This window comes from Thalia democratica, chromosome 4 (genome assembly GCF_965202585.1).
Source record: "Thalia democratica chromosome 4, ktThaDemo2.hap1.1, whole genome shotgun sequence".
Classification (NCBI taxonomy): domain Eukaryota; kingdom Metazoa; phylum Chordata; class Thaliacea; order Salpida; family Salpidae; genus Thalia; species Thalia democratica.
The window spans coordinates 39,331,868-39,353,261 of NC_139168.1; the positions used below are offsets into that span (position 1 = coordinate 39,331,868).

The 21,394-nt window shown below is 23.4% G+C and overlaps 1 protein-coding gene across 1 annotated transcript; it reads right to left on the minus strand.

The window, feature by feature from the left end:
• Positions 1-99: 99 nt before the first annotated feature.
• On the minus strand, positions 100-20,399 carry LOC145835210 (tyrosine-protein kinase Yes-like). The gene is made up of 11 exons (XM_082942772.1): positions 20,185-20,399; positions 19,076-19,169; positions 16,818-16,916; positions 15,375-15,478; positions 14,770-14,919; positions 11,824-11,982; positions 8,530-8,786; positions 6,054-6,207; positions 5,246-5,377; positions 4,156-4,310; positions 100-1,960 (listed from the first exon to the last, which is right to left on the minus strand). Exons 1-11 carry the CDS (start codon positions 20,357-20,359, stop codon positions 1,901-1,903), a joined length of 1,539 nt encoding a protein of 512 aa, XP_082798898.1. The 5' UTR covers positions 20,360-20,399; the 3' UTR covers positions 100-1,900.
• Positions 20,400-21,394: the final 995 nt, after the last annotated feature.

Genomic DNA, 21,394 nt, shown 5'->3' on the forward strand with positions numbered 1-21,394 from the left:
AAAAATAAACCAACTTAAGATCATAAAAAACAAAAATAAAACAAAAGAACTCTCTTAAAAAGACAAAAAGTACGATGTTTTAAATTACAACTCTTCGTAAAAACTATTCAATTATAAGCATAAAACTGTATGCATAAAATAATTTACTGCATTAAAAAAAAAGGCAAAGGGATAGCCAAACAAATGATTAGAAATTTTAACAGAAAAATTTATTACCTTAAAAGAGGCAAGGGAGATAATTTATGCCTTATAAAGAGTAAAAATTTACATAAAAAAAGGTTTTAAAATAACAAAAGAAACTAACGTAAGCCGCTGGGAAAGTAATTAAAATTAAAAGTGATATTTATTTTTAGAGGGTGTGAAATTAAGTAATAAGCCTCTATAAACTTTCGATTTGATAACAGTAAGTTAGAAAGTTTCCATTTGTTTACTTAGGTTTATAAAAGTTTCTCAAATACTTTTACAGGGTTTATTAACTTGTAAAAATTGTAACACACATTTAATCAGCTAAAAACTTAAAAAAGTAAAACAGGCTCTATTAACTATATTACACTTTTAAAATTAAAATATTAAAAAGTTGGTTGAAAAATTTATTATAATGTTCTACAATTGTAAGATTTCAGGTATCAAAATCTGAATTTTAAATACAGAAATATTAGCAAGTTTTAAGAAAAACAAACTGTCATAATCATGCTCATAAAATAGCAACTAAAAATATGAAATACAAAAAGTAAATAAATACACAAAACAAATAGACGAACTAAAATAGTAACTTTTAATGTGAAAACTTCAACTTTCAATGTACTATATTTTGATTGTGTTGCCTTTGTAAGATTATCTTAAAGTAATAAAAGCGTACTCTAACGAGAGCTAATCTTTTATTAAGTTGCTCAAAATATAAATTGAAGCTAGAAACATTATACATTTATGTAAGAACGTTTGTTCAGTTTAAACACTAAGTATCTCTAACTAGTTAGAAATTATTATTTTCTTTGTAAATTTTACTTGTTTAATTAAATAGTTTTAGACTTAATTAAGCCTTATAAACTAACAAAAAGATTAAACAAAATCAATTGTGTTTTAATTTAATTTCATAATAAAATAAAAAAACATTTTAACGATTGCAAAAATCTTAACGTGGATACTACATTTTTAGTAAGAAATTAAAACAACAGTTTTGTGTTAAGTAACAAATATTTTTTACCAATAAGTAAACCTTCGGAAAGTAAATAACAGTACAGAACAGTTTTATTAGAAGGCGGGTCCATAATTAAGTTTTTTTCAGTTGATTATGACGTAAGTATAGATAGAAAATAGTGAAATGATTTTTTAATATAACAAGAAAAAATTATAAAAAACAGTTACAGTAGTAAAATTATATTCTTAAATAACATGTAAAAAACTCTTACAAAATATTTTATTAATTAAAAAACTGTTTGAATAAAACCATATACTGAGATATTGCTGTTTTAAGTTCAGTTTTAAAGTTTATACGTTTTAGCTAAATACGATATCTAGCTAAACTTTTAGTTGATACCTAAAATTTTATTATAACTTAAAAAATGTTTGAGTATTGTTTGTAAGACGAGTAATCGTGAAACTTCTAAATCATTACTCATAACGTTTTTAAAGTACTCTAAAATAACAATTAATAATTTTTAACAACTCCCTAAACTAGAAACATCGGGATTAAATTGTATATACGGAATGTTTTACTAGAATAACAAACGTATCTATTATAAGGGTTTTGTTTTTGTTCTTAGGCAAAAACTTTACCCGTTTTGGAAGGCTTATACGTCAAAACTAATAGTTTTTATACTGCGCAAGTGAAAGAAGAATAAATTATGAAATAATTGGCTTGTATACATCAAAAAAAATTTCGAATGACCTGACGTCATATTCACTGTATAGACTCGTGGTATTGAGGTTCAGTTGCTGTGAAGTAATCTTCCAAGAAAGACTGTTAAAGTAATATTTTTAAACGTATGAATTAACTTTTTTAACAACTAAATAAGTTACTGCAGTAAAAAATCAGAAGTAAAGTTATATATTTATATATAAGTTTATTAATAGTTAACTGACATTATAATTTTTTTATATATAAACTTAGCAATTATGAACTACATGATTAAAAACATATATGATTGAACAAATATGATTAATATTATACTTCTTACTGATTTAAACAATCTTTTCGTGATTTTACAACGAAAAATAATTAGAAACGTAGCAAGTTAGAATTATTTTTACAGTATAAAGTTTTCTTACACCTAATTTAACAGTCATTTGAATGCAAAATTTTTAAATAACTTAGTTTTTTCAATTTGTTTTATTTAAAAAAAATTATAAGTTAACAATTTTGAATGAGGTAAAGAATAATTGTAATACATTTTCCTAAAGTTTTATCTCTATTCTAAAGACCATAAAGTGTTTTTGTTACAAAAACTATTTTAAACAAAAATCTTAAACTTTTACGTTTTGTAATTTAAAACAACAAACAACATACTATTTACAATGCTGAATTGTTTGATATAGGTTTAACTAAACTAATGGGGTGCACCACGATTAAAACTTTGACAGTTCAAACTACGACATTTAAAGTTCTGATGTTTTTGAGTTATTGTAAATTATATCTTTTCATTAAGTATTTTACTGAAATTTTTTTAGCATCATAACTTTAATTATTAGACATTCGGGAACTTTTTTTTTTAAACTTTAATTAATTTTGGGATATAGAAAAAAAGTATTAAAAATTTGTTAAATTATGGCTGTTTATAGTACTTGTAAATTATCTCTGACAATATTAACTTTAAAAAAAAATTCCATCATAATATTGTTTATTAAATCTTAAGGTTTTTTTTTAATATCAAGCTACTTTTTTTATGTGGCCCATTAAAATTTTCCAAAGAAACTTTAATTGTCGTAGTTTAAGTTTTCATAAAACCAAATTAATTTATCCGTTTTTTAGTTTAATGATTCAGATACTCGAATTAATAACAATGATCAGGTCTCAATTACATCTTTGTAATTATTCGTTATACCTCGGTTGAAATATTAAAAATCAGGGTCACTGTCTTCAGTGTCACTGTCATCAAATGCTTCATTTACTTTAGAGTTATAATCAATGTGTTTATTGTAATTAGGTTTTTTTCCACCGTCGTATTCAAGGAAACGCTATGTTTAGTTTTTATTTTGACGTTTATAAATTATATAAATTTTTGAAGTAATTAAAAACAAACTAGTTTATATACTGTGCCACCGTAAAAATAATAGATATACACGAAGTTAATTTTCTTTTATTGTGAGGCCAGAGTGCTTTGTAAAGCTATAATTAGGTTGTTAGAGGAAAATTGCCTTCATACTATAAAAGCAAATTATAAATTAAAACTTGTTGACCAGGTGCAAACTTATACTTTTGAGAACTAGTTGAATTTAAATACAGTCAATAAGTTTGATTAGTTCATAAGCTTAAATAGTTTAAGGTTCAATTACAGCTTTATTTTACTTGTTTTGTCAGAGTGATTTTTTAATTTTTTTAAAGATATTAGAATATACGAGCCATCAAAGTTGTTGATATTGTAAACTTTTCTAAGAAATTTAGTTTTTATTTTATAGGTATTTCTAAAAAAAAGTAAATAAATATCTTATATCTCTCATAATATAGTAAAGTATATGTCGTTAATAGGACTTTTATTATGTGTATTTATACGGAAATAAAATATACCTCGAAATTACTTTATATAGTTATAACCGGTAATGATGATTTTTATCATACTATTTCAGTTAGTTTAATTTTATTTTTGTAAAAACGTTCGGATCTTAATGAAGGTTTGTTTCAAGTTTTTCTAATTTGTAACAGCAATGTTTTTTAAAAACTAAAACGGATTTTAACTTGTATACATATAAATTTTGTCTGTTCAAAATACAGTAGTCATTAAGTTTTCACTGGACTAATGTAAATCTTTATCTAAAAAATTCTACAAGTTCAAAGTTACATAACTAAAAACTCTATACACCTAATGATGATGTTTTGTATAATAATACAAAAATCAGAACTGCCTAGTGCAAAATCAAGCTCTAAATTCAAGCTTTATAGGAGATTTTTTCATGAATTTTTGAAACTAAAGGTGTAAGCAAACTATATAAAATATTTACTTGTATGTATTCGAAAGTAGGTCGTTGGTATTCATCTCTGTGCCAGCATTGGAGCATCAACTCGTACAAGGAATCGGGACATTCAGGAGTGGTGTTTGGTTTGGGCATTCTGTAGTTAGACTCCAGTCTTTCTAATACTTCTCTGTTTGTCATAGCTGTAAAAAAAAAAGTATGTAGAATTAAGACAACTTTAGTTTACAAAAACACAAACAAATAGTTTTTTAAGATACATTTTAGATATTTTTTGATGTACATGTAAATGAAAAGTATATCTTTTGTTTTTTGTCATTTTCTAATTAATAAGTTACTTACTAATTATTTTAAAATTAAGGGTTTAAATGCTGATCAAGATAAAAACATGTTTTAAAGTTTATAAACTGGTATGAAAAGTATTGTCTAAATAAAAAAATTGTTTTTTGTGTGCGATAAAATAATTGTACCATCAGGTTTTACAGCAATAAAATGAAATGAAAACTTTTTGAAAACTGTGCAAACTAAAATTAAAACACTAATACGTTAGTTGTATTAAAATATAGCATTTTTTATAGTTAACATATTATTGATGAAAAAACCTGTAAACTAAAAAAACTATATGTATAAAAAAATTATATGTATAAAAATAAGAAAAAATAAATAAAAAACTCTAGTTTGTTTGATGTATTAAAATAGTCAATTAGTTTTTTTAAAAAGGTAAAAAAGGTTTTTAATTCTTTTTTTTAAGGTAATGAGTATTTAAAAAAGTTTTTTTTTGTAGTTTTTAATAATCTAAAATAATGAGTTGATAACAAGAAATAAAATTTTCTAAGAAATTTAGTTTTTATTTTATAGGTATTTCTAAAAAAAAGTAAATAAATATCTTATATCTCTCATAATATAGTAAAGTATATGTCGTTAATAGGACTTTTATTATGTGTATTTATACGGAAATAAAATATACCTCGAAAATACTTTATATAGTTATAAAATAAACAATAGTTTATTTGTTTTTAATTAATCCAACACAAATTAATGTATTCATTAATATAAACCCTTTCATTATACTAGATTTTACTGCTTTTAATTCTATTGTTCTCAACAAAAAAAAACTAACTAGCATATGGAATTCTTCCCTTGGTAATAATTTCAGTCATTAGAACTCCAAAACTCCAAACATCCGATTTTATAGTAAATCTTCCGTGAGTTGCAGCTTCTGGTGCAGTCCATTTTATCGGGAACTTTGCTCCTATATAGTTTGTTCATATAAAAAGCTAAGTAAATGAAAATTATGTATCATTTATTAGGATTTTTTTAAGTATAGGGAATTTATAAATTTTTCGTTTACTTTAAGGCAAGGATTGAAAAAAATTTTTCAACTGAAAAATTACTAAATCAATACAAGTTAGTTCAGAAAAAAATACAAACTTGTTTTTATAAATTTTGTTAATATTATTTTAAATTAATTTAAAGATTGATTTTAAACTGTTTTGAAATAAGTGTAGCATGTCTTTATTTTTATTTTTTTTTGAAATTTTCGTTACTAAAACAATTTGTTAAACGTCAAGTTTGAAAACACACTTTTCGAAAATCGATTGATCGATCACGGTTTTGTTTTAAGATAAAATACGTACAATATGTCGTTCGATGAACAAAAACAGATCAAAACTATTAAAATGCATTGCAATTTTAAGGTAACGGACATAACACAAAAAATATTTGTACAACTGACTCTTTGAATTGTTTCTATTTAGTTTAGAAAGACAGATATAGTTTACAAAAGCGAAGTTTTAATACCTTTATAGAAATACCAAAACTTACTCAATAAACAAAACTTCAAATTTTAATTAGTTTTAATAAGTTTTAATTTAAAACTAATATAGGTATAGAATGTCTTAATTTGAAGATATTTTTTTAAACTTTACCCTGATGCGCATTGTACTCATCATCCTCTATCAGCCTAGCCAATCCGAAATCTGCCACTTTGCACACCTGATTTTTGCCGACTAAAATATTTGCTGCTCTCACATCTCTATGTATGTAGTTCATCTTTTCAATGTAAGCCATTCCTGCAGCTATCTGTTTAGATAGGATATGTTAAGTTTTAAATATGAAATAAAATGTTTTATTAAATTTTAATAAAATAAATGATTTAAGTAAAGGTACTATAAATTCTAGCAACGTGTAGAAAAAAATGTCTGAAAATATCGATAGTAAACGAAAACAATAAAATAAAGTTTTTTTATGATCAATATTTTCATAAAAGTTTAGAGTACTTTAAACTTTAAAAATAAGTTTTATCACTAAGTATTATTGATATATAGTTAATTTAAGTAGTAAATTTTACATCGTAGTTTAATAACTAAAATATATCTAAAGCACATGAAAAAATTAAGGATGTTTTATTTACTAATCAAGTCAAGTAAAAACGTTCTTAATTGAATGTTTTAAAGTAAGTGAATAATTACTACAAAAGTTTAAAATTTTACACTAGAGTCATAAAAAGCAAGAGCTATATAAATAATACTTTAGTATAAATAGAAAAAATGGAAATAGTACTTTTAATCTTATTTATAAAATCTAAGACTTTCAAAATCCACAAGTTTTTTAGCTTTAAAAAGGGATCAAACAAACAATAACTTTTAAATTTTTACTTTTCTAATAAAAAATAAATATAAAAAAACATAATTTTCAGCTAAATCATTTTTACAAGAAACAAGAGGTTTCTAATATCGTTATGAAACTACTAACTAAGAATTAAGTGATTTGGAAAAGTTTTTTAATATAATGAAAAATATGTATTTTAACAAAGAAGTTAAGTATTTTTTAAGTAACTTATAGTAAAACAAGTATTTAAAAACTTTTAGACTGTTATCAAAAAAAGGTACTGAAAAATATTTGTTATATGCTTGTTTGAGTCATTGTGTTCAGTTTTTTGTACTTCTATATATGTAGATATACAAGACTGTTAATTTAATACTCAAATTTTATATTGTAACTGTTAATTTATATCTCGAAACAAATAAATGTGATAACTACAGTTGTTAAGCATAAATATCTTTCAGTTATCAGGTTAATGATTAACATTTCTCAAAAGTTAACACTTGTTTTAGATTTAGCAAAAAAAATTATAGGTCAATTTTTTTAGTTAGCTACGTATAAAAAAATAATTTGAAAATTGTAATAAAAATCAATAATTAGCTGTTTTTTTTTTTGCAAATTTCACAATAATGTTTCTGTGCTAAATGACGTTACAAACGGAAGAAGTACGTCATAAGGAAGTGTTGTAAATTTTGCTTGCAAATAAGTTAATTTTCTGTGCTTTTTGATTACTTTAAAAGCTTTGTACTTCTTTGGTAATTATATTTGATATATTTGTTACATAATATTAATACTTATTGTATGACTATCTGAAAAGATTATAATTCTTTGTTTTACATAGAAAATCTCTATTGTTTACATATCTAATTTCGAATAAAAGCAAAAATAAAAAATGTTTTATTACTTTTTTTATAAATATAAACACTACTACTATATAATATACTAAAAAAATCATCAAAAATCACATAAACGTTGTATGTAAGTTTTTGAGCTAAAATTTATTTTTTGTAAATAAATTTACAAATTAAATAAGCGTGATCAAACTAATAGCTTTTGTGAGTAATTATTTTAGTGCAAATATAAACATCTCAAAGTAAATACATAGCTTTGTTTGCAATTAATGCAATCGTGCATTTGTATTTAAATATTTTATTTGAAGTTTTTACTAACTAATGTGTATACAAATATGTCAATAACATATTTACTTAGTTTGAAATATACCATGGCTACAATGAAGTATTGAATACAAAAATTAAGTATATAAATAAATATTTTGTTAAAAATTAGAAATAAATAAATAAAAATGTTTTATATAACTTAAATTTACAATCACCAGTTATTGAATTACAAATAAAGATTAAAGTTTACAGTTCAGGAATAAACAAATAAACTATAATTCAAATATCTGATGAATGTAGCAGTTAGTTACAGGAAACAGTTGTTTTTTAAAATTTTATTTTAAATCAACTAATCAAAAGCCCTTTCATTGCGGCCTCAGTGAAAGTTGATTTAGTTAAAGAAATCTAACCCTACTATAAATAATATATATATATATAGTGTTATATTTAAACTTTACAATAGGACATATCAATATTTAACTTAAAAATATTATGCATGTTAAAATTTAAAAATAACAGTAATTAGTATAACATTTAATATTTTTTTAAATTTCTATGTAATCAAAAAAACAAAAAAGTTTTTTTTTTTGCATAACTATAAATTTAGGTACTGTTTATAACAATGGCTAGATTACTACTCGCTAAAAAACAGCTCTTACAATAAACTTTGTTCTGTGCAAACCTGAGCGGCCATATCGAGTTGTTCGATCAAGTTGCTGTTTCTGCCGGCTCCTTCTTTCAAGTAATCAAGCAGCGAACCGTGGCACATGAATTCCGTAACAATGTAGATTGGCTCCGATGAAACTACAGCGTACAAATTTACTAGTTTTTCGTGCCTCAACAGCTTCATTATTTTCGCTTCGGCGAGGAAGGCCTCAGTGGACATCGTGCCAGGTTTCAGAGTTTTGATAGCCACCTCAGTGGTGCCGTTCCACAAACCTGTGTTAATTTGTAAAATATTTTAGATTGAAAATAAAATCATTGGGTAAAATTATTTTTTAAACTTTTTTTTTTCTATTCACTGTTGTCGAGCGGCATTAAAAGTAAACTTTTTTTTTGCAGAATATCAGCCATTTATTTTATTGTTAGTAGTTACATGACTTTGTTATTTAATACTAAAATTAATTTAAATGAAAGTAAATGATCAGTTTTTATTATTGTCCTTTTATTAATGCAGATTTTTTAGTATAATGTTGTGACGGTACAAAACTAGCCAGTTTTAAGAAGATACAAAGTGTTTTTTAAAGTGTACACAAAAGTTATATGCCTAAAAAATCTTATAATCATGTAGGAAATAATGTAAATTCTTTTAAATAATGTAGTCATAAAGTTTTGTTGACGTTGTTTAAGTTAGTCATAACTTTTTCTTACGTATATAGTAAGTATAACAGTATGTTGAAAGTTTAAGTTATTATACTTAAATGCACTTTTTTTTCAAAACACGCGTTTAATTTGTTTTCAAAAATACTTTCACAAATAAAAGTTTAGATAGAATCAGTAGGTTTCATATTTTAGTATAAGTACTTTTTCAAAAAGTATGACAAAACACATTTCATTTTTTCTTGAATTTATTTGAGTACTTTCAAGTAAGTCATTTCAAAAAATGTATCTTACTAAATTAAACTGAATTGAAATTGAATAAAAACTAAAATTTAGCTATAATATTAAAGTTTAAAAATATAAAATGACGTAATAATCAAGTGAAAAATTACTAATATAACTTGATAGAATAAAACCTAACTAAAATAAACCAGCGATAAAAAGTAACAATAAAAATAAAACTACACATTAAGGAACCAATTACATCAAAACTACTTAATTTATATTATAAAAATTATTTAAAAAAGTCTAGTTTGATATACAACCTTATTTGTTTTTGAAATTGGTTACCTAAAAAGTAGTTTTATTTTTATTGTTACTTTCTATTAATATTTGTTAAAATACAAGTACTTTAAACACTACAAAAAAAATGATAGCTATAAGAATGAGACAAAGTTTATTCAAGTATTTTTTATATTTAATGCTATATATACAATAGTATTTAGTTTTTTTTTCTGCAATGAATAGTTTATAAAATAAAATCTTTTTTATATGCCAAAACAACAACTTATAAAACTACTTAAACAAAGTTCCTTTTTGTAGCATAAGTAAAGTTACGAGCTATTCCTATAAAAAAATCGTTAAAGTTTTTTAAAAGATTTTGACTTACTGTAAATACAACAACTTTTTATCTTTATAACACAAACTTTTTAGCGTGAATTTGATGCAATTTATTTGTTTACATTACTACAAATTTGTTTTAAAATGTATGGTGGTAAAAACTCACCAAGATAGAATTTTAATGTTGCAATTATTGTATCGAATTTGTTAGTTTTCTCATAGTTATTTTACAAAAAGTAAAAAACAAAAGTAAAAATATCTTAAATTGCTTCACAGCAATTTTTTATCAACCAAATGAAGTCTTGGTATTTGCTTTAAACTTACAAATACATTAAAGCTTTTCTTAAATTTTCGTTGTATTACGTACAAAAACAATTTTACTATAAATTAATTTAGAGATATTAAGTATTAAATATAATTTTCTATGGTTTTACTTCATTTTTTATTTATGTAAAAAGATGTTTTTAACTGTGCTGTATGACTCGATAACCGAAATATTCTTTTGTAAATAATAACTTAGACCAAAATTTATAAGTGCTTTCCTTTTTAATAAACAACAATAAAAGAACTTTTTTAATTAAAATTTAAACACTTAATTTTAAGCTTTTTCTTTTAGTAAATAAACAAGCTCTATTTAATAATGGTTTTACTAATTCAGTTTTTTGCAAAATCATTTACTAGTCTAAATTATATCTGAACAAAACAAAAAGTCTTTAAAAAAGTATATGTTATAACATACTTTATAGATTTAACCTTTTTTCAAGTTACAAACAATGTATAGATTTTGAAGTCAACGTACTTTTTAAAGATTTATGCTTGATAGTAAATATAAATATTAAAAATTATAAACTATGAACATTGCTAACAACTTCACTAATTTCAAAAAAATGTTTTAACCTGAAAAAAAAAAATCTTATATAAATATTTGATTTCTAACTACTTACCAAAGCTAAATTAAATTCATTTAAAAATCATAACATATATACATGTAAAACATTCATTAAGACACATAAAAGTTTGTACTCCAATAATCTCAAACAAATCAATAGTAATGCCATCAAGTTAAAAATTAGATATTACTTGGGTGTTGAGACGCGCACAGTATATTTACGCAACAGGAAAATCGATTGCTTATAAATAAAAGATATAAATATTTAAAAAATTTGCGCTTACGCAGAAAATTTATCACACCGTTACTGTAGCTGAAATTTATTCAGAACTTTTTATTATAGTTGCAGAGTTTTTGCAGCATCAAAGAGAGGTTTGCGTATTTTTTTTTAGCGAGTATTTTTTATGAAATGTAAACTAAACGCAAATTTTGTCTTCCATTTTAGTTACTTTACTGTTTCTTTTAATAGTATTCACTTAAAAATTTGTAATAAACTTATGTTTTTTTTTTGAACTAGTTGGTAAAAGTTTATAAAAGTTTTTATTGTTATTTTTAGCAAAAAAAAACATATTCAAAAGTGTAAGTTAAAATTATAAAAAAGAGTAACATTTTTCCGATAAAAAAGAATGTAAATGTAATAAAAGCTTTATGTATAAAAATTAAAGTTTTAATACAAAAATTGACTTAGTAAACTTTCCTAACTCAATACTGTGTAAAATAATACAGGAAACCAGTTAAAATTAAACGCAATAATATAAAACAAAGGAGACAAAAATATTTAAAAATGTTTGGTAGTAAAATATAAAATCTTTTAGAATAAACTTTTCAGACTCATACAAACGCATAAATTAGTTATGATTGTAAACATTACTTGTTTTTAAAAATCATATCACAACTTATTCAAAAATAAAACTACTCAACACAAACCTTTCCATACTTCTCCAAACATTCCGGCACCAAGTTTTTTCTGAAGCTGAAGGGATTCTCTCCCGATTTCCCACACATCTTTAGCAATGGAGGCAGTGGCAGGTGTTTCGCTGTTAGGACAAGCTGTTGTCAACCTGCAGCACAATCCGTCTGCCGATCCTGTCGAAAATAAAGTTGGTCTTTAGAAGTATCATGATATTATTTTCATTAATTACCAACTGAAATCTGTTAAAAACCGATAAAGGTGCAAAGTATAATAACAGCTATATAGTTATTTTCGTCTTTAAACCGAAGTTTAAGTTTGTAAAAATATAGTTAGTTTACATGCTGTAAAAATTAATGAACAACTATTAATATTATATGTACTAATATAACAAAAATGAGTAGAAATAAAAAGAGTTTTTGTTAAGTTTCTAATACAAAATAAAAATCATTGGTTTGAAAAACTGTTTTTCTTTTTAGTTTAACTATTAAGATCTGCTTCCAAAATTAAAGTAAAGTTTAAAATAACTTAGCAAGACAATTATAATTATAAAAAAATTGTTTAGTAGATAAGTTCAACATAAATCTCTGATAAAAATAAGTCTCAAGTCAAATCCTAATTGATTGTTGAACTATTTATAATTATAAATTTGTAATGCTTGTAAGCTTTTTAAACTATAAAAGTATTTTTAAAATTTTTTGTCTTAAAAAATACTGTTACTAATTATCAGTATTATGGATTCGATTCTATTGTATATTTAAAAAGTATGTAAACATCGTACGACTAGTAGTCTAGAATTCTAAAAGTTACTAAGAAAGTTATGTTACTTTTTGGGTAATTTAAAAACTTGTTTGATCCCAAAGAAGTTATCAAAGGTATTATTTTTTATACTCTAAAGTATACGCTTTTATAATTATATGAATAATATAACTAGTTGTTACTTAAAACACTAATGCACTTGCACATAAATAGTATAACCATTTTAAAATTTGACCTAATTAGCATAATATTTCTCTTCTAAAATCAGTGAAACAAACAGGTAAAATCAGCTTAAATTATGCCTCGATGACTTTTCACTAGTCAATAAAAAGAGTGATGTTCCGGGCGTGGCGACAAAAAAAAGTTACGCAGGTAGAAAATTAAAGTAAATCTTGAGTTGAGTTCAAAGAAACTTCTATTTATAGAAGGAAAAACTAAAAAAAAGAATCTAGTATGGAAAGATCTTTTTATAGGTAATGGCTTCTGATGGAATTTTATCGATTTAGACAAAGACTTGAATTATTAAATAATTTTGTTAAATCGATGAAAACTTATTATTAGATTTATGTGTCGAAAATGAGAAAACTTATTACAGCGCTATTTTTAAACTAGGTTTGTAGTATAAATATACTTTAGCTTATCTTAAATAATTTTATAATAGATAAAACTAATATATATACTTCAAGCAACTTGTTTTAATTATTAATTTTGTTTTTAAAACTTTTGGTAATGCTAAATATAAAGTAAAACAATCTTTATAATCAGAGATTTCAATAGAAAATAATAATAAACCTTACTCAGTAACTATTAAGTTACTTCAGTACATTTATAGATTAATATTAAAACATTTGTAGCTTCAAAATTTATTGCTTTGCTTTATAATAACTGTAATAAACTTTATTAATAGTGTTATGGAAGTTTCGAACAAAACTTTGAAATAATACAATTTTTTCTAAAAATTAAACCAAAATCGTTTTTTTGCAAAAATGAATTGTAGACAAATAAAATTTTTAAGCTACCATATTTTCTCTTTTTTAAGGCCAATTAACTTTCGAATACTTCCTTCTAAAATGAATATAATACTGTCATAGCTATTAAAAAAATCAGCTATTCTTATCAAAGGTTTTTTTGAAGAAAAAATTGAAAACATTAATATTTACTATTTCATTTATTAAAAAAATATTATTATTGGTTTTTAGTAAATAATGAAAGAATCTAAAATGTTTTTAAACAAAGTAGTTCAAAAAGTCGTCTCACTAAAAAAAAAGTTTGAAACTTTTTTTGTTGAGACTTTTGTCTTGAAATTCACTAAACTAAGACTTTTTTCAAACATACTTGTTATACCCCACTTATTTTTAAAAGTTATTTTGTTTTTTGAACAAGTTGAGATTTATTAAAATAATAGATATTGTATAGAAGATAATTAAATTTTGCCTTGAAAAGTAAAAAAAATAATCATATGATTCATTAAAATAATACGTTTATTCATTTTTTTTTTATGAAATTTATAGAATTAATAAGAGTGTTCAATGTATTAAAGTGTTTTATTAAACTTTTTTGATTTTTATTCGATATTAAAAACAAATAAAAAACAAAAATCTAAATAGTTATAACAATTATCTTTAATATATATATATTTTTATTTATCTCTTTGTTTTTCTATTGAATATCATAGAGAAGTATAATTTTAAGCAAATTTATATTATTCGATAAAAGTCTATATTAAGTAAAGTTATTTATGAATTGTTATGTTTCTGAAACATTGTATAAAATTATTAGAATTAGAGTTTTATTTAATAAAATAACAATTTTGACTTTGAAAACGGGTAGTTTAGTATTATAGTTTTGATTGATTTCTTTTTGTTTAAGTAAGAGTTAGTTTCAACAAAATATGATAAAATGTTGCTCAAAAATATTGGTAAAATAAAGGTTGATAGAAAGAATTTTCGGTCATCGAGCTATCAAAAACTATTGAGAAGACGTTTATGATTTATAATTATGAAAAGTTTGGAATGATTTTTATGTTTAGCACTACCATTAAAACTAAAATGTTTTCTATATTAACATATCAAAAGATAGTTAGTACCTGCATAATGCACTAAAAAAGCTTAAAAATTAACAAAATACACATTAAAAACAGTTGTAGACGGTATTAAATATATATTGTAACATTTATAATTTACTACTAAAAACAATTTACTTACTCATATAGTGTTCAATTAGATGTGACAGCTCTTGAAACTGGGTTCTTGTTGTAATGTAGTAGCCTCCATTATCAAGACCCCTTATCCTGTAATGCTTCACTGTATTACCCTTGTTAGGGTCAATGTCGTTGATAGATAGTGAAAAAGAACCTATTTAAAATGTTATCGTTAATACTTGATCCTTAACAATTTTGTTAAAACTTTTTATTAATGTTTTAAAGAAAGAAAAAACAAAAAAACTCTTCGAAGTTACTAATAAGTTTTAGTAATTTTTACTAAAAGTTACTAAATGTATGATATTTAGAACAGTTTGTGTTTAAAACTAATTTACAAATTTTCTATGTTTACTAACATTTTCAAAACTATTACAGATAGAAAACACAGTAAAAGCTTCAAAGTTTTAAGGGTGTGAAAATTTACTTTTCATAAAATTTTTTATAGTTAAAGCTTATATTCCAAATTGGCACAGACTCATAAAACTTGTCAAATTTTTTTTTATATCTTTGCATACAAATCAACCAAAAACAAGTTTAACTGTTTAGAATAACTATAAACTAGCAAAAAAAAAACATATTTCTTATAATATTTTCTACTAGACCACTAACCTACTGCTGTTTCGCTTTCTCTAATCATGAAAGTCCCTCTTTGGTTCCCTGATTGGAGAAGTTGTCGCTCACAATCTTTTCTGCTTATCTTACCAAAAAACCACCTGTTTGAATAGTTACTGGTTGAAATCGTCAAAAAATAACTTAGCTAGGCAAGAATAAAAAAAAAATTAGATTTGAAAAATCAAATAGGTTAACTAAACATTTAGAATGTTAATTTAAAACGGCTAATCATCCATGTATACTTCATTTAGTTTAGTTTAAAACTAAATTAAACGAACATAAAAAAAGTTACTATAAAACTTAATCAACTTAACTTAGGAGAATATACATTATCTTTCATTGTTCTTTGATTATTGATAAAAGTGCACATATTAACCGCAGGAGAAAATAGTCTATTAAGTCTACATTTATAAATTTATATAATCTACATTTTTATTATAAACTGAATAATTAACATTTCATCTCTTATCACTTAAAAACAAGTTTAAAGTTATAACGTTTAATAATTTTGATCTGAATGTATAAACATATTCTATGTCTAGAAAATAGTAGCTGGGGTTTTCTGTAACTAACAATTTTCAATAAAATGATACTAACACTTTTTATGCACCAATTAGAAAACAATGCTCTTTTAAAACAGCTCTAGTTAAAACTTGATTAAACTTCTAATCTTGACTTTAAAATTATATTTTTTAGTAAGTTACACTACTAATGAATGATTTTGGAAGTATAATATATTTTTATTAAAAGTTTTAACTTTCAAAAAACTTGTACTTCTTTATGTATATTAATTAAAGTTAATTATACACAAAATAGATTTTAAAAAAATACTGAAATATATCTAGTGCTGTAAAAAACTATAAGTTTAAAAACTTTGTCAAACTTCAAAAAAATAATGAAACTTTTGTCATCAAAAATGAAATGCTAGCTACATTTAGAATCAAAAGTCGATAAAATGCTATATAATGTTTTGCCAAAACAGTAACACTTAAATATAATTAATAAGATGAAAAAAACTCTTTAAACTGAATTTTTCAAGTTTGAATTTATTTTTTTTTAAATAAAACTATAACCAAGATTTTATAAATAAATATAAAATGAGTTTTTTTTAAATCAAGAGTTTTTTATTCAAAGAAAACTTAATTTAAATTCAACTGAACAAAAAGTAAAAACGTTTATTTTTTATACAGAATAAATTAAACTTAAAATTTTTCAGTATATTTTTTTATTCTAAATACTAGCCGACCGGTTAATTTGTTATAAAATTCACTGTTGTATAATCATAATATTGTAATTTTGCTTATTGCCTCTATAAACTGGCTTAAAAATAACTAACTATTTTACTAAGTTTAAATTTTTTTTTAAAGTATAGCTTTTACAGTTAACTTTTGAAAAAATATGACAAGGTATTCAGAAGGTAAACTTTTAACAAAAACTAACTCTTCACACTCTAGCCCACCAGAGGGCGCCACATAGTTACTTGGAACGTAACCTTCCTGTCCCGTCCTCACAGACCTCGCTTGCCACCAATCACCATCCCTGTTATTTGATTTAAATTTTTTAGCCATTTACTTTACACAATTAACGCGCCAGTTATTTTTAACTTTGTATTAAAGATATACTAGTTGATAACTTTTGTTTTAAATAGCTGTAGTAGATTAACAAAATCTTTATTTAAAACGTTATTTTTGTACGTACTTTCAGGTAACAATAAAAATTTTATATGCAGCACGAAATAAATTGCTTTTGTTTGATGAGACAAATTAGAATGTTTAAATTTAGTGTGATACAGTTAGGGAGCCGCTATTTCCAACCCGCAATCATTTTCCACCTGCGATCAAACCCCACCCGGTAAAATCCGAGAACTGTTTACCGAGCAAGGGTAACGGTTAGGGGTAACAGTGATAGTAAAAAAAATAATTAGTATAAATAAAACAAAAATATTTAAAAAAAAATTAGTAGGAATTATGCGCGGGTGGGAAATGATCGCGGGTGGGATTTGTCAGTATACCAAAGATTAGCCTTAGTGACTTAAAATGTAAAAAAACTAATATAAAACAACCAGTTGTAAAATCTGATTAAATGGTTATTAACTTTTGATAAATATTAAAAACAGGTTTAAAATATTTTAACAGTGGATGGTTTTAGTACAGAATTTATGCTTTATAATGTTTTAGAAATTTATAAAACTATAACAACAAATAACCATAAAATTTAAAATATATAGTATCAGATTATTATACTACTTAAACAAGGTTTTGTCAAAGTAAGCGATTTTTACTATCAGGCAATAACTAGTAAATCTGCAAAAAAGTTATTCGTTAAATAAATAGCAAAAGAGGAGATTATTTCTAAAAACTGAAAATTAGCTTAAGAAACCTTGATTTAATATGAGTACTAAAAAACTTTAAGTATACATTTGAGCTTCCAATAAGAAAGCCTATTTGTATTGAAAACTGAATTTTTATTTTAAGTTTTAGAGTTAAGCCACCATCATAGTCTTATGAATAATATAAAAAAAATATATATCAATCTTCGAAAGTTTAAATGGTACATAGTTAATATTTTTTAAATATACATGAAAAAATAAAAAGTTGAAAAGTATTTCTTAAATTTTTAATAAGACCGTTATTCAAAGATTAAAAATAACACAAAGATAAAGTTAAGTTTAAACAAAAGTTAGTTTTGTGACTCAAAAAAATATAACATCATATGCAATAACATTTAAAATTTCATTAATTAAACGTTTAGAATGTTTGTAAAATTTTTAAATACAATAAATATATCAGTTTTAGTTATGTCATATAACGATTTTTTTAATACGGATTCTTTAATAAAGTGACCTTTATTCAGCATATTTGCACTTGAACTAAATCATTTGAAACATTTAATAAAGTTTTATTTACTGTTTTAGCATGGCACAGTATACTAAACATTTTTATGTCACGTTTTTATACACTCTAAAAAACTTTGAAAACGTTTTAAGTAGTAAAAGTTTGTGTTTCTCATGTCTATCTTATTGAGATATGTTTATGTTCAAAGATGTTTTTTGAATGTTATTCGTACAATAACTATTTTGTATAAAACACACTATAGAAATAAATAAATGAACAGATATATATATTTTTTTTTAATCACAAAACTTCTAAATAAAAAAGCTCAGTTTTGTTGTAATTAAACTATTTACAGTAGTATACTTATTAACAGAACTGTCTATAAAAATACGTCTAAATTAAAAAATGATAGCTAATGAATTTTGGTAAATATTTTAATAATAAACTTATTTAAAAATGTATTGCTACATGAGGATTGTGTTTTTTAGCTATTTTGTGAAACTAATACATAAAAAGATTAAATGTTAACAAAATTATAAGTATATTTTTATTTCAATTATTGTCCAAATGTTAAAGTTAAAAAATAAAACATCATGTTAATCTAAAGCTTTATATATTTGGTATATACTTTGAAGCAAGAATTTTTCTTTCAGTTCATTGAAAAATCCTAATTTAAATGTACTCTATAGAAAACCGTGCTTTTTATTGTTGCTGTCAGATTTTTTCGTTTAAATAGCTTTTAAAAATATATTAAAGTTAAGCTAGGATTTACTGAAATAATTTTTATAATTAAGTTAATCTTTTTAAGTTGATGATTTTCTTTAATACTGTTTGGTTTTAAAAAAGAAAAACTACAAAACTAACGTATTCAAAATGAATAGCTGGTCTCCTTTTCTAAAACTCAGATCTTCATCTGTTCTGGCATCATAATCATACATTGCTATATACTTTTTTCCTCCTTTTGAATAGTTTTAACATTATTTATTTGTTGTTTGGTATTTTAGATTTAGTATACATACAGAAAATATGAAAACATTTTAAAACAAAATTGGAATCTATAAAATTTATTTCTCAAATAGACAAAAAAAAACTATTGATTATTAGTTTTAGATTTCTTAATTTAAGGTTTATTGCTTGTTTGGTATTGCTTTTTTAGCTCGCATACTATACCTTTATTTGTGTATATCTCATTTCAATAACATTAAAAATCACTATTTCGTGATTTTAAGTTTTAACTGTTTTATAGAAATGTAATTTTATAAAGTGTAGATATTAAAGGTACTACCAGGAATATATAAAAACTTTATTATTTTTAAAATTGAAAAACTTTAATCAAAAAGTATTTTTTATATCTATGTTTAATAAGATTATATTTATTTAATTTAATATTCGAACCTAGTTGAGTTTATTAAAAAAAGCTATTGGATACTGAATTAAGAAAATGGTAAAACACCTTATAGTAAATATTTTCATAGCATGTAACGTTATTATTAATAAAAGATAACATAATACATAGGCGTATATAGATTTCTAAACGTTTTATATTTGGTTGTTTGATAAAAGTATATTTATGTTTCAAAAATTTTAATTTGAATAATTGAAATGCACCATGCTTATATTAATCTTAGTAGTCTTTTTCAATTACTGTTTCTTTGTTTTTAATTAATAGTTTATATTATCTAGCTTTATTTTAGTTTTATGTTTATACATGTACAATTGTACTATTCTTAATCTACCTCTTTTTAAGTCCCACCTTAATAAGTTATCTTAAACAATTAAAAAATAACATCAGTAAAAGAAACAATTAAACAACGTTGTAGTTTCTTATTAAAAATTATGGTTCTAGAGTAAATAAATTTTTTTTCAAGTAAAATTCTAAGCGATAATAAAAAAACAAAAACAAAGTTTTTTCTCTATTTTTTTAAAATAAATATTAAGCTATAACTCTTAAGCGATTTTGATTTTAGACATACCAGATTGGGCAGGCGGTACCGGTTCAGGTCTGAACTGTACCTGATTACTTGGTTGGGTTGTATGGTGTGTTGGAAACGTCTGATTTGTTCTTCCCTGACTCGGTTGGAGTTCTCCCGATGTGGAATTTGCTGACTTGTCTGAACATAATCCACAACAATCAAGAAAACTTAGCATGTTTTTTTAATAGTTTTTACACCTTTAGTTAAAACTAAGAGTTATTCTGTTTTTAAACTTTTAGTTAAACAGCTATACTTTTACAATTATGGCAAGTGATTTTTGAAAATGTTATATTTAAAAAAAATTGTCAGCGTGTGAATTAGAATTAATATTACTGGACTACTAGAATTTTTGTTTGTTAGAAGTTTTAGTTTAAGTGTTGACTAAGTTGTTTCTAAAAAAACTGTTTTAGTATCGAAATACGATCAAGTTATGAAAACAGTAAAGTTAGTTATAAATCGAATATCTAATTTAATGTGTGTATATTAGTATGTTACAATAAAAAAGTTGTTCAATAGTGTTAAACATTTTACGAAATTTTTAAAGATAAGATAAGCTTTATATCAGTTTGTTCATTTAATTTGAGCGAAACTAAATAAAATGTATATTCATATAAATTTAAGAAAAAACGTAACAGGACGTTAACTTGTAAAGATCCAGAAAATTTAAACTAAAGCAAACCAAAAGTTTAAAACATGCAAATTGCTCTATATGCAAACCCGTTTTTTTATACAAAAAAATATAACTTAACGAAGCTTTTCTCCCTAAAAATATAAACAGTTCTACGGAGTCTATAATAACTATAACAGTAAAAGGATAAATAAAAATAAATCTAAGTGATATTTATTAATATAATGTATATATCTGTTTATGTATATATAATTGAATTATAATTTTAAAAATAGTTATTATCTAAAGTAAAACTAAATTAGAACATCATTCTTTTGTATTGTTGTACACTCATAGCATTAAATAATTGTTTTTTATTCAACTTCACATCAATACTGTTCTAGTTTAGTTTTACTTCAGGTTATCAAATTTAATAACTTTGTAATTAACAACAAAATATATGTTAATAAAAACAAATACTAAATGAATAATTACATACGATACACAATTTTTGCATGCTTTTTTACGTACGCTATAACATTTATAGACTTCGAAGAAACGTTATTATTTTTAGCAGAGAAACGTCGTTATTTAACTAAATTA